General features: G+C 52.9%; 1 protein-coding gene across 1 annotated transcript in view; it reads left to right on the forward strand.

Moving 5' to 3' along the window:
* Positions 1-7,574: 7,574 nt before the first annotated feature.
* The window catches only part of LOC119108688 (major facilitator superfamily domain-containing protein 4A), a gene marked incomplete in the record, with an annotated part of 66,067 nt that continues 58,847 nt past the window's right edge, over positions 7,575-14,794 (forward strand). The window contains 2 exon segments of the mRNA XM_037232315.1: positions 7,575-7,663; positions 14,342-14,492. Coding sequence (XP_037088210.1) covers positions 14,358-14,492 — 135 coding nt within the window.

A 14,794-nucleotide genomic window follows, 5' to 3' on the forward strand; every position in this document is an offset into this window, starting at 1 on the left:
ATAATCTCCGCAGCGCAGCCAGCGCTACAGTCTCAGCCACGCGATCTAATCCACCTGGTCGAGGAGGGAATGCAAGATGCTCATGAGCGGGACGAGGCGTCCAGGGCACTGCGCATGGAAGCACGTCTCAATGGAGTGCAGGGTCCATACAGCCGTCGGTGGCGACAGCGTGGTTTTGAACCTGTCATTGATAAGGGCAGCGGTCTGTTAGTCGTCGTCAAAGCAGGTACGAAGTACACACTGGTCCCGAAAGGTCCCATTCCACGTGTTTTGAGCCTCAAACATGACGAGTTCGAACATTTCGGTGCTGGAAGAACCTGTCAGCTGCTGAAGCAGGCTGGATATATTTGGTGGGAAATAGAGCAGGATGTCAGGAACTACTGTAGGAGCCGTTTGGTGTGTGCACGTTCAAACAACACGCAGCGTCGTTTCACGGCGCCGTTGGAAATGACGACGCAGCCCACAGCTCCTTGGCAGCACGTCGCTGTTGACCTGATGGGGCCGTTCGGACGGCAAACCACAGGGCGGGGTAATCGGTACGTTTAGTCGCACTGGACCTTCTGACCAAAAGTGTCGGGTTGGCCGCCATTCCAGAGAAATCGGCTGAAGCCGTCGCCAGCTCGCTGATCGAGAGTGCCGTGTACCGTCACGGTCTCCCGGAATCCATACTGACAGGTCGTGATCTGGAATTTAACAACCAGCATCTGGCGGTTTTGGCGCAATCGGTGGGCACAGAAAAAACAAGGGTTAGTGCATTCCATCTACAGTCGAATGGGGCCGTGGAAAGGGCAAACCAGACAATCGGTGCTCTGATCCGTCGCGATGCGCAGGAGTCATGATGCGAGTGAGACAAGTGTCTGGGTGTTGTTACATTCCAGTATATGTCAGCTCCGCACAACGCCACTGGTAGGTTTCCTTTTTTTCTCCAGTTTGGTCGCCACCCACGCACTCCTGAGATAGCTCGAACGGGGGAAAGTTCTTCAAGCCGTTTCGGCACAGAGCAGTCTTGGGCCAGAAACCTCGTGAAAACGTTGGTGAGAACTCACGAGGAGGTAGTCAGACGGGAGCAGAAGACAAAACAGAAAAGAGTGGATAGTAGCAGAAAAACGGCAAATATGGCCCCTTATCGTCTGGGGAATCGGGTGTTTATGAAAATTCCACAAAAGCCAGGAACGCCGGGAAAAGTTGAACACCGTTGGGATGGCCCCTTTGTAGTGATCATATCCCGACAAGGGAACACATGCCGCATCAAACGAGAGGACAACTTTAGGTATCGTTTCATACGTCATTTCGATCAGTTGAAACATGTGGGAAGAAGGCAGCCGCATCTGACGAGCCAGGGTGACAGGGACCAATAGACAGAGGCAGATGAGAAGATGACAAATGACACGGACAGGTCGCCAGCGTTGACGTGGAATCAAGGGATATGGGACTCAGAAAATGACTCGGAGTCTGAAAATGCCGAGACACATGATGAAGAAGCTGAGGTGATGGCTGATCTCTCCACTGAAGCGCGAGTAACCCCTGCCGCCGCCACAGTGAGAGACGAGGCCGTCCTCCTGAGCGATACTGCGAATGGACCGTGTAGTCTGCACGGTGGGGGGGGGAGGTGGATACCGATGGACTCGCAAGCTGGAGAGGGGCTAGTGTGGTGTATTGCGTTACTAGTGCGCGAGCCTGGGCGCGCCTCTGCGGCCGACCGCCGGAGGCGGAGGCCGACCGACCGCCGCGGTCAGCGTCACCGGTACGCCTGTCGACTGAATAACGGTGAGAGCGCCCGTATCACAAGCCATTTCGGTTAAAAACCTCATATAAATTTGAAAGAATCCCTCTAAGCAAGCATGGCTATATCGACAGAACTGGACGTTTCACACTGTGCTCGTTGTCGCGAGGGAACAGGACCTGAAGTTTGCAAGAGCGGCATACTGAAAGAGCGGCCCAAAATGCATGTTAAAACAAGATTCGTAAAAGTAGAAAATGCTCCTGATTTTGTCGGATCAATCTTATTGAAAATACTTGGAATAATCTATCATTCAAGCGCTCACATCATAACTGCTGGCACACGGCACTGTGCCAAGGGCTGCACCAAACACAGGCGCTGAACTGGAATGTTACGATGAATTGCGACCCCCCATTAAAGGGTGAATTAAAGATTATAAGCATCAAAAGAAGTTCAATTGTTCTCAAAGTAAGGACTTTGAACCCAGAATGCCAAAAAGAACCATGAATGTGACGCCTTCATTGCGAATGTCAAATGTATCTGTCTTGACGTTTTGATCTGTTGCCTTGCAGCTAAAACTTCATGATAAGGTCTTTGTTCAACATGGCTTGTTGCGCAAACGCTGAATACACCACCGCAGTAGGGTAGCTCCAGTTGAAAGGATATTTTAGCCGAGCTTTGACGCGCCACGTATCACCCCGACTCGGCTGCCCCGTGGCGGCTTGACCCCTGGCCAGTCGCTGATTGGCCGCCGTAGTAAACCACATCAGCACGGTCTCTGAGACTGAGCCCTTATCTCTGTTACCTGTGCATTATCGAATCCGGCGTTCCCCAAACGAAGTCGCCGTGGCTGCGTGCCAAGCCCTTAGCTGCCGTGTAAGGGTAGTAGGATCAGGGCTTTCGCAGCCAGCAATGCTTAACAAGGGCTGAATCACGAAGCAAGATATGCGTATATGTGATTGTGGCACGCAAACAGACACCGCTGCAACACATTACGTTAAAAAGGACAATATGCTTTTGGAGATTGTGCCCGATAAAGGGTTAGATACAGCATAATTATGTCACATACTGCACACCATCACATAAGAACGGGTTCAGGGAGGCACCGGGACCATTGGGGCGATCATATAAATATGTGCGGCAATAATACGCGCGTCATGAAACGTCGACAGCCAAAAAAACGTTGGACGTGTAAAGACAATTAGACCAAAACATGCGATGTGGTACGCACGCAGCAAGAAATTTCACGCGCGTGCGACGCGCTTAAATGGGGTGTTTAGTAAAAACGTGGAGTTTCCCCGTGTCCTCTGGGCCATCGCGTAATCCTGCATATTCCACTGCCAGCACATAAGTTAACAATGAAAAGTGACTGTCATTGGTTGAGAGTCGTTGTGCGCACCTGCTTGCGCACCGCACGGTCAGTATAATATCTGACTAAAATGATGATGTCTCGTCTTCAAATGTCATCAGAACACTGGCCACTAACCGCTGTTTACCACGGCCGCCCCCCCTGCCAGCCCATCTGCTGCGCTTCCCAGAGCTCCGGCCATGGCCGGTGAGTCAGTGCGTGCGCCGTGTCTCGTGATCGACAGCTGGAGCGCGCAGTCGTGCGGGCGCACGTTCTGGTCTGGAACCTGACTGGTTCTGGTCTGTCTCTGTGCCCCGTCCCCCTTTTGCCCCTGGCCCTGCTGCCGTGACTAACTAGTGAGACCGCTGCTTCTGTCACAGAGACCTTGCGCGGGCCCATCGAAGGTCGCATCGCGTTCGACACTGGTGACCCCGCTTCCGTCTGACCCACTACCCCACTCCGCCCGTGCTGGGAGTCAGCCTTGTGGCGACCGTACAGCGCGGCGACGCTGGCCGGGCAGGAGCAGCCTTGTACGTACATTGACTGGTTCGTGTCATCGTGCGTCCTCCCCGAAGGACGCCCCGACGTGACAGCGTATTGTGTTTGATAAGTCGTGGGTTCTGACAGCTGCTGTTATAGGTAGCCTGCTGAATGAGCCATTGCAAACATGTGAATGTTTTTCAGATGACATGATCTTGGAGTCATACCTGCCTTCTGTTTCTGTTTGAAGATTCTTCGCGAACTTTAACCTGTGACGGTTGAGCTTTCGTAATTTTGTCGTAAAAGGAGCAAATCGGAACGAACTAACAGCTTGATTCAGGTGTGAGACTATGGGGTCACAAACCCCCCACGAAAACAAGCTTATCACAGGAATAAGGCAGGGACGAATTGTAAAGACGCACGTTAGAGCGTTACAGCTCGATGCAAACACTGAAGGACTTCTCACACCGGGTGGGTGTTGGGCCACCCCTGAAGCTGAGTACGAAATTGATGCTTTCGTTCGATTCCGTTCAATCCGTATTCGTCCATGTAGAATCCAGATTTCAGGGTGTCAGCATTATTCTGTTTTGGCGTGACTGACTTTCAAGTATGCACTGATCTCGTTCTGTGGCTTCCACGCTAGGTATTGCTATACAATCGGTCTCCCACTGTGGACTCGTTGTCACGGAGCGTGCTTCGCCAGCCGAGCACGATGAGCGTATATTCTGTCCCGGTCGCTCGGCACATTAGTAAAATTCGTGGCAACCAGTGGCCGTGACCAATGCGCAGATAGCTTACAAAGCTTTCTTATGCCGTTTGTCACGGATCAGAGGGCCTCAGAGCTCAGTTTCTGCTGAAACGAAGATCAGAAAAGACCTGACGTTATCACTACCGCTGCGCATTGCTGCAACGAAATGGATCTGGATAGCGCGCCAGTTAAGAATGAACACCAGACCTAAGCAGTGACATCCATGCTGACCATTTACGCCATTTCACAATGCCGAGGAGCTGAGCTTCCCTACAGCGCGATCTCATTGGTCTTGGCTGAGAAAATGAATAGCTGTTTTCAACACGCCGAGCACTGATTTTTTGACTTTCATAGACCGACTGGCGTCAATCTACCCGCCAGGTTCAATGCTGAAGACTTTGCCGCGCACACGTTCTTTTTGACATCTCCCCGAGATCTTTCGCAGCAACACCACAATGGGCCGTTGCTGCGTGGAAAGGGCGTCACTGCCCTCCAAAGGGTTTCAATATTTGGCCACTTGGATATCAGGGAGGTCGATATTTCTCCATGCTTTTGTATCCCCGGCCTGGAGTTCATTGCCTGCTGCCCCCCCCCCCCCCTCTCAAAAATCAGTCAATCAGCTTCGAACCAGGCGGCGCTCAGTCCGGCCTTCATGCGCCTCAGGCTTGACAAGTGGGCCGAGCAGGTCATATGTCTGGGTTCCGGGCCAAAGCGCAACGAATTGGCGCGAATTAATTGCGTGCGGAGGCGCTCGAAGAACCAGGGCTCTGGTGGCACGTGAATTCAAATCGATGTCATGGAAACCCTTTCGGATAAATTTCGAAATCCCGTGCCTTCACGCTCACGCCCTGACAACACCACACTGGAGTGTTTGGCGAGGAGGGGATGGATGTTGCTGCGCGCGCGCTCTCATGTTGGTACCGCTGCTCCGATCCGCTGTGATAGTGATGGAACGGCGCTGGCCTCGACTTCTGACCGCTCTAGACCATCTTGAAGAGATCACTGCACGGGCATGCTCGCTCCGGTGTTTGGAAGATGAAGGTTGCTAAACATGTATTCACATGTTTAGCATGTATTGTATTGACAATGTATTCACATTCACATTGCACTAAACATGTATTCACATTCACACTGCTAACGCTAAAAACAAGGTATAGATTCCAATGTACTGAGCGATTTGACGTCCGTTGCACCACAGTACAGAAGTCGGACTGAGCTAAAACTCACATAAATAAAGTTGAAGTCTCAGATAGCTTCACTGAAGAGTTTACACCACAATGCGAAAGCTGTGGGTGTTGTTTTCCGGTCGATCTGGGGTTGAATGTCCCGGTGAGCGTGGGTCTGGGATCCCTTCCCCCTTCCCCCTTCCTCACCGAGTGATTCCTTCTGAAAAGACCCTGAGGGCAACATAGTACACCCCCACCCCGCCCCATATATATATATATATATATATATATATATATATATATATATATATATATATATAGTGGCATATACAATAGTGGCATAAAGGTGAACATGCACGCTTATAACCTTTGGGGCAAAACGCCACACAGCGTTGCAGTCTCCGCAGACCGGGCGTAAACGACTGCCGCAATTAACACCAGGCGGCGGTCAACGTCCGTGTGGTAACTATCATACGCAGAAATTAGTGTTTTATGACGCCTTTTAGAGTTGTTCATAGACTTCAATGGCACATTACCTATAGGGTTTAGCTATTCAATATCAAGATTGCCACATCGCGTGGATCGCCACATAGCGTAAATCGCCACGTAGCGTAAATCGCCACATAGCGTGGATCGTCACACACGGTCAACGCCGGGTCAACAGTGCCGGGTACTTTGAGCAAGCGAGAACAACTAGAGACCATGTACTGCACCGCTGAGCGATCGGAAGTGCCCCAAAACTGTAACATATGGGAGTGCCCCGTCAGGAGCGCAGGGCCTCCCAGCAAACAGGTGGACCCCAAGGTCAATGTTGAGTATCGCTGTGTGATCGGTGGGGCTTTGCGGATGAACATTTGGGGGCCCAGAAACAACTGAGCGTCCTCCGACCAAATAGAGCGCACCAACGACGAATGCGACGAGCCTCTTAACGATCGGTAGTGTCGAGACAGGCTAGCAGAAAGTGCATCTGATGGGAACGTAGGGATTTCCGTAAAGGTCAACACGTGGGAACAGAGGGACCCCTGAACATTGAGCAAGGGCGTAGTTTCACAAGAGCAGTTAGGGGGAGGAGGCTGAGCAGTAAGCAATGGCTCAATCTACCCCCTAGAATATGCCAACAAACAAGTTTCTCCCCAGATTGTGTTCCCTTCTCCGCAAATTGTGTTCACTTTCTTCCCAAAGTTGGGGGGAGGGGGGCTAGACCCCAAGTTGTGAGGGGCTGATGCCCCCTCCTGAAGTGAATAGGAAACCACACCCCTGGCATAGAGTGCTCATTATGTTAGAATATAGTCCCCGACAAGTATCCAGCACCTTCCGAGCAAATGGCAAGGACCCAATGCCAATATAGGGAGCACCTGGGTGATCAAACGTGTTCCGGCAGGCCATTTACAGACTCCCGGTGAGGAGCACCTGGGCGATCAAGGGTGCTCCGGCAGGTCTACATACAGACTCCCGGCAACAGCGCAAGGTTCAGTGAGCAGACCAAATACCCAAGACCCAGTGCAGGGGCCCGTGCTGACCTTTCGTGAGTGCCAAACTCTAAGGGCAGCAAGTAAGGGTTATGTCCAAAAGATAGGGCCTTCCGCACATGAAAACGAATGGGAAGAGCCATGTAACACTGCAGAGGTCCCTTGAGCACACATAATGCCTTATTAAAGTGACTTATAAGATCCCGTACAGGGCCCCTCAAGCAAATGGAAAGGATTGAGGATAATAGTTTGAGGATAAGAATTGAGGATAAAGGAGCCAAGAGCAATGCGCAGGGCCCCGTGCGATCGCAAGTGGCTCAAGCGCAGGCCATCGTGGGATGATCGCCCCCTTCGCTTCCCCCCACGCCTCCTCTCAGTCGATCCCTGGAACTGTCCTTCCATCGTTGTCCCGGCAGCGCCGCTGCACTGGGGACGGAGCGTGACTGGAAACTTCTCGCCGGTCACGTGGGCCGCTCAGCTGTTGAGGGCAACCAGACCACCGGCCGGTACGCGCAGACAGACAGGCGGCGACAGCCAGCCACATACCTATTTAAGACGGGAAGAGCTAAACACTGTTTCAGTCTCGTGTCTGTCCTCTGACCGTGGGAAACTGCGGCGCGCGCCGTGTCCGTCGGGTGAGAGAGGTTGAAGTGCGATCAGCTGTACGTAGGAGGGCGTCCGGGTTTCCAGGCCACTTCGCTTCGAAGTTGCGTTGCGTCTCAAGCCAGCTCGGTGAGTGATGTTTGGTTTGCGGCGCATGTTTTGGTTACGCGTTAAATAATGCTGTCGATCAAACGCTCTGCTGCCCATTCCTCGTGCCTTATTTTAGAAGCTGTGACGTATTCGCGATCAGTTTGCTGTCAGTGTCCGTGTCACTGTGACGACGCACTGTCCCGATTCAATTGGCATCCAACCCCTCTTTGCCGCAAGTTTGCTTTGTTCACTGTAGTAACTGTCTCCAAGTTTTCGCCGTACCAACAGGCTAATTGGGGACGACTTTCGGAACATGCTATCTTCAGTTTTAGCGGTTCTTTAGTGCGTAACATTGCAGCCGAAGACAGAGCGTCAGAGTGACATTATTTCAGCATTTCGGGATCTCTTATGGTTAAAAAGCCTTTCACGCCCGCATCGGCATAACCCCGACTTGGTCGGTGGGGTTTGACCCCAATATCTTCTGGGCAGGTTAACGGTGTTTGTATTTCGATCGCATAAAATGACACACAAACAGAAGTGAATATTGAGGATATGCTTACGTCCATATCTTGCCGAAGAGCTGACGCTGATATCCCAGCCTCTGTGAACGGAACATTAAAAAGCGCGTCAAATATTATACCACTTTGTACGCAACCAGTGATCAGATAATCACGATCATCACCTCCATTCATCGCGACACTTAGAGCCACACAGACAGCTACGTTGGAAACTGAATGTTGGAAAGTTGCAATCCTCTTGTTAGGTAATGTAAAAGCCACGAAGCGACCAAGGAGATCCAATATAGTAAAGAGTGATCGATTTCCGAGTTGGGTTCGGCGGTGCGTAAACACGCACGACTCAGGTGCAACATCCAGTGGCACGCATGGCAACAGCAAGCTATCAGCACTATTGCGCATGTCGTTAAATCACTATGAATCATTCGGTTAGCATGCTCGAGATTGTTGACGCAAAAGCAAAGTTCTGATTTTATTAGGCGGATGCCGACACCCCCGCTGCTCGGCGGCAAAGCAGCCTTACTGTCAGCGACCAGACTTTCTCAACAGACTTTAGCAAATAGCAAGTTCTTCAGACAGAAGAATATTCCAAAAGGCATTTTGATTCAATACAGTATGTATGTCCTACTTGGTCTCGTTATCGTGAAACCTTACCATCGTTTGACGAATGGTCGTCAATGTCTGTCGTTCTAAGCGTCATCACTACGCCGGAGTCATTGGCATAAATTGACAGCCTCTTGCAAGCGACGGCAAAGTCATCGTCGTTCTGGCTTGTGCGATATTTTTCGGCAAATGCCAAAGTATACCCAGTGCCCACCGGACCATGGCTGGGCTTGGTGCCGCGCGTGCGTGAATTTATGCTTGCGGCCTTTTCTTCAGGAGTGAACCCGTCTTGTGTGCATATAGCAATACAATCTGCGTGGGCGTCTGTGCCGCCCGTCGTGAGCTGTCTCTCCCAGCCTCTCGTCCATCGGATGGGACATTCTCTTATCTCGCTGACCCGACTGCAAAGCTCCTCCACTGCGCTGACATGATCCCATCACACCCTCGTCATGCTGATCCCATCCTACAGTTACACCGGCCGATCTCCGCAGCCCGCCGGGCGCTGGTCTGATCTCACAGCTTCGTGCCGACCTTATCTCACAGCGTCGTGCTGGTCTGATCCTACGCGCTCTCATCACACCGATCCTAGCCTACAGGCGTGGCGTTGACTCATCACGTGTTCTTCTCATCATGCCGATCTGATCGCACAGCTCCCTCGTGGCGTTGATCTGCCTCCACATACCCTGCATCGCTCTCACCTAATCCCCTGACTCGCTCACAGCACGCGTGTATGATCTCACGGATCTTCACTACGCCGAGCAGGACTCACAGGTCCCCGATCTTGCTTATCTGACCCTACTGCTCTTTGATTGTCAGCACTGATCTGGCCCAACAGCCCCTCATCGCGCGCGCTGATCTTGTCCATCAGCCCCTGCCCGCGTGCGCTGATCTGGTCCAACAGCCCCCCATCACGCGCGCTGATCTGGTCCAACAGCCAACCATCGCTCGCGTTGATCTGGTCCTACAGTTCCTCACCGCGCGCGCTGATCTGCTCCAACGCCCTCCATCGCGCTGATGTGATGTCCCGCACGCCCCAGATTGGATCTGTCCTATCTCACAGTTTCCTCGTCGCGCTGATTTATGCACACACTTGTGTATATCCAGCATAGCCATCTTGAAGATGGTTGTTACGTGTTATGCCAACAGGATTTATAAATAGTAGAAACAGGAGAGATCGCTGACTGCACACAAGCATCGGTGCCCGACAGTTAGTGGCGTGCACAAACAAACTCACAGTCAGAGGATTCAGACAGATTCTCATGAGCTAACTGCAGCACAGTTACTATAGTACAGTAACCGACACAGAATGTAGGTGTAGTTAAAGAGCCGTGTGTGAGTGCTAAATAATAGTCACGAGAGCATGCTGTGATGCCGCTCTGCCCCCACCCCCCTGCTCATGTCATCCTACAGCTCCCTCGTTACGCTGATCTTATCCTGCAGCCGTGCGCCTCATCGCTGATCTGGTGCTGCACGGACGCAGCTCGCCTGTCAGGATGTGGAGGCGATCACGCCTGACGGCCGGCTGGCCCCGTGTCTTAGGTGTAGAACAGTCAGATATGCTAATCGTTCAATCGTTTGTAATTTATTGAAGATGAAAACTGCTCTTTGAAATCTGAATGTTCTACCCGTAGACCACTTTAAGTTTGTAATGCGCTCAGTTTCAGCAAGCGTGCATTTCTTTTGTGCTATTCCGTTGTCGATGTAATGTTAATATCTGCATTTATGAACAAAGCGTTAGTTATCGTTACGTTAAACGTTATCGCTGATGTTTTTAACGTATCAAAACGTTATCGTTACCATCATCGTAAATACGCCTGATCCCGGAGAAAGAGGTGTTCATCACACGTAGGTCTGATGTGTACACGATGATTCACAATGTAGCATGAACGTCCCGCCACACATCGGTGTGAATGCAAAGTCTGACCCCACCGTGCATAGGTGTGATCCCATAACCTGAGCCCGCTAAGCACCACTGCGCCTCAGCAGTTGGGAGTCCGGTCAGCGCCTTTTTTCAAATATCAGCATGAAAGCCACTTTTTCCTGTTCCGAACATTCCGTTCAACAAACATGACATGGAAACACCCACCTGGCGCGGACTGGACTCATCTGCGGCTGTCCCAGTCTGTTAAGTCTGTCAAGTCTGTCTATCTGGCACGTAAGATAGACAGATGTCAGATGTCTGCAGCCGTCCAGGACAGTCGAAGGAGACCCGGTGCCGGCCCGTGTGTGCCCACGCTCCGGCGTAACACGCCGCCCCGTTCCTTGCACCCATCGCCGCGGCCGGGGAACGTGCGCGCGCGAACGGGTGACGTCCGCCGCGTGTCTGGCGCAGGCCGCGGGCCGGCCCGGACCCCGTGACACGTGTGTAAACACCGGGCGGCGAGGATGTCGGCGCCGCGCAGCCCTTCTCTGGCGGCGGCCGTTGCGTCGGGTGGTCTGAAGGCGCCGGACTGGCCGCGGTGCCGCAGCACCGGCTCGTTCTCGGGGGCCGCGGCTCCGCCAGACCGGTCCGCTCTCCGGGGCAGCGGCTTCGTCAGACCGGCCCGCTTTCCGGCGCAGCGGCTCCGTCAGACCGGCCCGCTCTCCGGGGCCGCGGCTCCGCCAGACCGGCCCGCTCTCCGGGGCCGCGGCTCCGCCAGACCGGCCTGCGCTCCGGGGCCGCGGCTCCGCCAGACCGGCCCGCTCTCCGGGGCCGCGGCTCCGCCAGACCGGCCCGCTCTCCGGGGCCGCGGCTCCGCCAGACCGGCCCGCTCTCCGGGGCCGCAGCTCCGTCAGACCGGTCCGCTCTAGGGCGTGTTTATCAACCAGATGTCACAACCTGCCGCATCAGTGTGGTGTGAAGCAAGCACAGCAAAGCGTGCGATAGCTTAGCCATGATGGCATAGTATAGACGCAATATATCTCCGTGTACTGAAAGCATAGCGGAACTCAGCACAACCGTAGGAAGAGCGTAGCAATGCAAATGTGGCAATGCCACTTCCCAATTGATCGACCGCGTTCTTGCGAGTTATGTACGGTGTTAAGCTAGTTTTGTGATCTACAGAGAGGACGTTCCCTTATGTACTGTCATGTTGCTTTAGAGTCTATGTGCTCCAGTTGCCAAGGTCTAAGATTGGTCCTTAAAACAGCACTTTTTCCCCCGGTGCCCGCCTTTCCTGCCAGGGTGAGAGGCTGGCGACGCCATATAGCTTCAGCAGCTGAATGCGTCGTAAAGCCGCAATGACAGATAGCTAAAACAGCACTAAAACTGACAGACCTATGGCTTTTGCCCAAACGCCGTGGCGTTCGCAAGTTTTGACTTTTTTGTTGCATGTCGGGGAATGGCGCACTTTTGCGCCCGACGCAAAGACGCTGTGGCAGGAACGCTTCCGAAAGTTGGTCCCAGGTCCCAATAAACGCAAAATTTGTGGCGAATCCAGGGGGTGGGGGAGGTGGGTGGGGCACTAGAGGCACGAGTCCTTTCTGATCGGAAAGTAACGGCGGCCCCTAGACGGACGCCTTATGACGACCATGAGCGGCGCTACGGATTTTGGTGGCGGGGTTCGGGGCTGGATCAGCCCTGAAGGAACAAGTCACCCCCGTACTGCGGAAATTGTCCGCTTCACCTCTCAAACCTTCCGTGTCTTATGGCCCAAGGTGTGCAATGTTTATTGCATCGTTTATCCGCTCGACTGTTAGATTTTTATCTGTCGGCGAGAGTTTTGTTTTGACGGCTTTTTGTTACAATGGGCAGGGTGCGCCGGTGCCTGCATGTGCACTGATATATGCGACAAACATGCCTTTCTATGGAGCGTTATGCCTCCGGCTACATTAAAGGATCCAGTCACAAGGTTTGGGATGCCAGGGTACTTTACCAAATTACGCAACCTATTCGAATATCTTTTACCTTAGATTCAGGTCGCAGCGCCTCGCTGGAAAACAGTGCTGCTTTATCTAAGTTACGTTTTTTGCGTTACGCCCAGATAATGCGAGAAAAGTTAAGATCTGAATTGCCGTTTTACGATTTCTTTTCTTCAATATGACTTTGCGTCATGACATGTCATTCACATTGACCAATACTTGTATGGAATTGAGTACGGGATTAAGGCTAAAGGTAAACTGCCTCAATTAGATACACCAAAGCTTGCTATGAAAACAACGGCGGGATGAGTTTGCCGCCACTGTCGTGTAGAAACTGCTCGTGTTATTAGTCGATCACTACATGCATGCTCGTTATCAGACTGTCGTCGCGACCGACGCGCGCATGATGTCCGTTGAATGGATAAATGTTGTATCATGTATGGCTTTTGATGTTCTGTGACCTAGTTCTGTACCAGCACCAGATCGTGATTAATGACCAGCCAACAGAATAAGTTTGATTTTATTGTGTTGGACTGCACATTATCAGATGGTTTCATTTTTCCCTGCACACGACGATGCATTTTTCCTCTACAGCTTAAATGTTTGATTTGATCCAAAATCGGTAATTTCGCGGAAATGGCAGTTGAATGACGCCCAATGTTCCAATATACCATGGTCACAGAATGACAGATAAAGCTCAAACTTGTCTGTAATATTGTCCTAAAAAGTGGAAGAAACTCGCGCCAGTCAATTAAAAATTCTAGAAAATGTCACTTCTAATTAATGATGTCATGCATCTATCCGAATTTAACTATGCGTGACTACTTTCTCGGTCACAGGTGACATTTTTCGACAAAAATGGTTTTTGAAAGGACAGTTTACAGACGCCCCCCTTCTACTAACCCGATGGCAGCAACGCGTAAATTGCTCTAAAAAGAACCCGTATTGCCCCATAGATATTCCAGACGTCGCTGTGGAACCCCAACCTCGGGTGAGCGCTGAAATTATGCGGACCATATTCGTGATGTGGCAAAATGCGTGATGGCAGGCTCGCCTCCCAGAATAAATGTGTGTATACGGCTAGTCGAGAAGTGGCGTTTGGCGTCAAGCTCAGCATTTTGCCGCTGGCGTGATAGTGCAGTGTACTGATACAGAGGTGCGAGTTTGGGCCGGGCTCCGCGGGATGCGCAGTGTACTGATACAGAGGTGCGGATCTAGGCCGGGTTCCACGGGATGCGCAGTGTACTGATACAGAGGTGCGGATCTAGGCCAGGTTCCGCGGGATGCGCAGTGTAGTGGTGCAGAGGTGCGGATCTAGGCCAGGTTCTGCGGGATGCGCAGCGTACTGGTGCAGAGGTGCGGATCTAGGCCGGGTTCCGCGGGATGCGCAGTGTACTGGTGCAGAGGTGCGGATCTAGGCCAGGTTCTGCGGGATGCGCAGTGTACTGGTGCAGAGGTGCGGATCTAGGCCAGGTCCCGCGGGATGCGCAGTGTGTACCGGTACCCGCTCGGGAGCAGCACTTGGCGCCGTCGACGCAGCTGTCGTCGGCTATTATCCATCGTGTGCCGGGGCAGGCCAGCTGTGAGGGCGTCCCAGCTGTGTGTGTGCCCGGCTCCGTTCCGCCCGGCCTGAGCCCGCCCGACCTTGCCTCCGGCCGGACGGCGGCATTTGACGGTCAGCACACGGCCCGGTCCGCACCGCCGCCGGCGGCCGTCGCGTGCGAGTGCGTGACTGACGGCCCGCCGGGCCCGCCCGCAGGCGCCCCGCGCTCACCATGCGGCTCCTCGGCGACAAGAAGAAGAAGCAGTATGAGGCGAACCTGCGCCAGGGCAGCGTCACCGGCGGCCTCAGCCAGAAGGAGAAGAAGGCGGACCCGGAGCGGAACTTCAGGCCGGTTCAGCCGGCGCCCGTCTCACCGCCAGGTAGGCATCCATTCCGCCTGGCTCGGCCGGCGTCAGCGGCCCCCATCCCCACCCCCACCCTACCCCCTACACCCCACTCACCGACGCATAGTGCAGGACACTGGCCACTGTTGCGCTTCCTTCACACGGGGCATCAATTAGTCTGAATCAATCATCCATTTTCTCCGTTCTCCTTTTGCCTGTCCTCCGTCGCCCTCTGTGCTAATGGCCCTGTTGGATTTTTAGTTGTTTGTGCTGGGATCAATATTAAGGAGATGTGGTTTAAGGGAAAAGTTACCTGCGGTGGCGG

This window comes from Pollicipes pollicipes, unplaced genomic scaffold (genome assembly GCF_011947565.3).
Source record: "Pollicipes pollicipes isolate AB1234 unplaced genomic scaffold, Ppol_2.1 Scaffold_6686;HRSCAF=7923_pilon_pilon_pilon, whole genome shotgun sequence".
In the NCBI taxonomy this organism is placed as follows: Eukaryota; Metazoa; Arthropoda; class Thecostraca; order Pollicipedomorpha; family Pollicipedidae; genus Pollicipes; species Pollicipes pollicipes.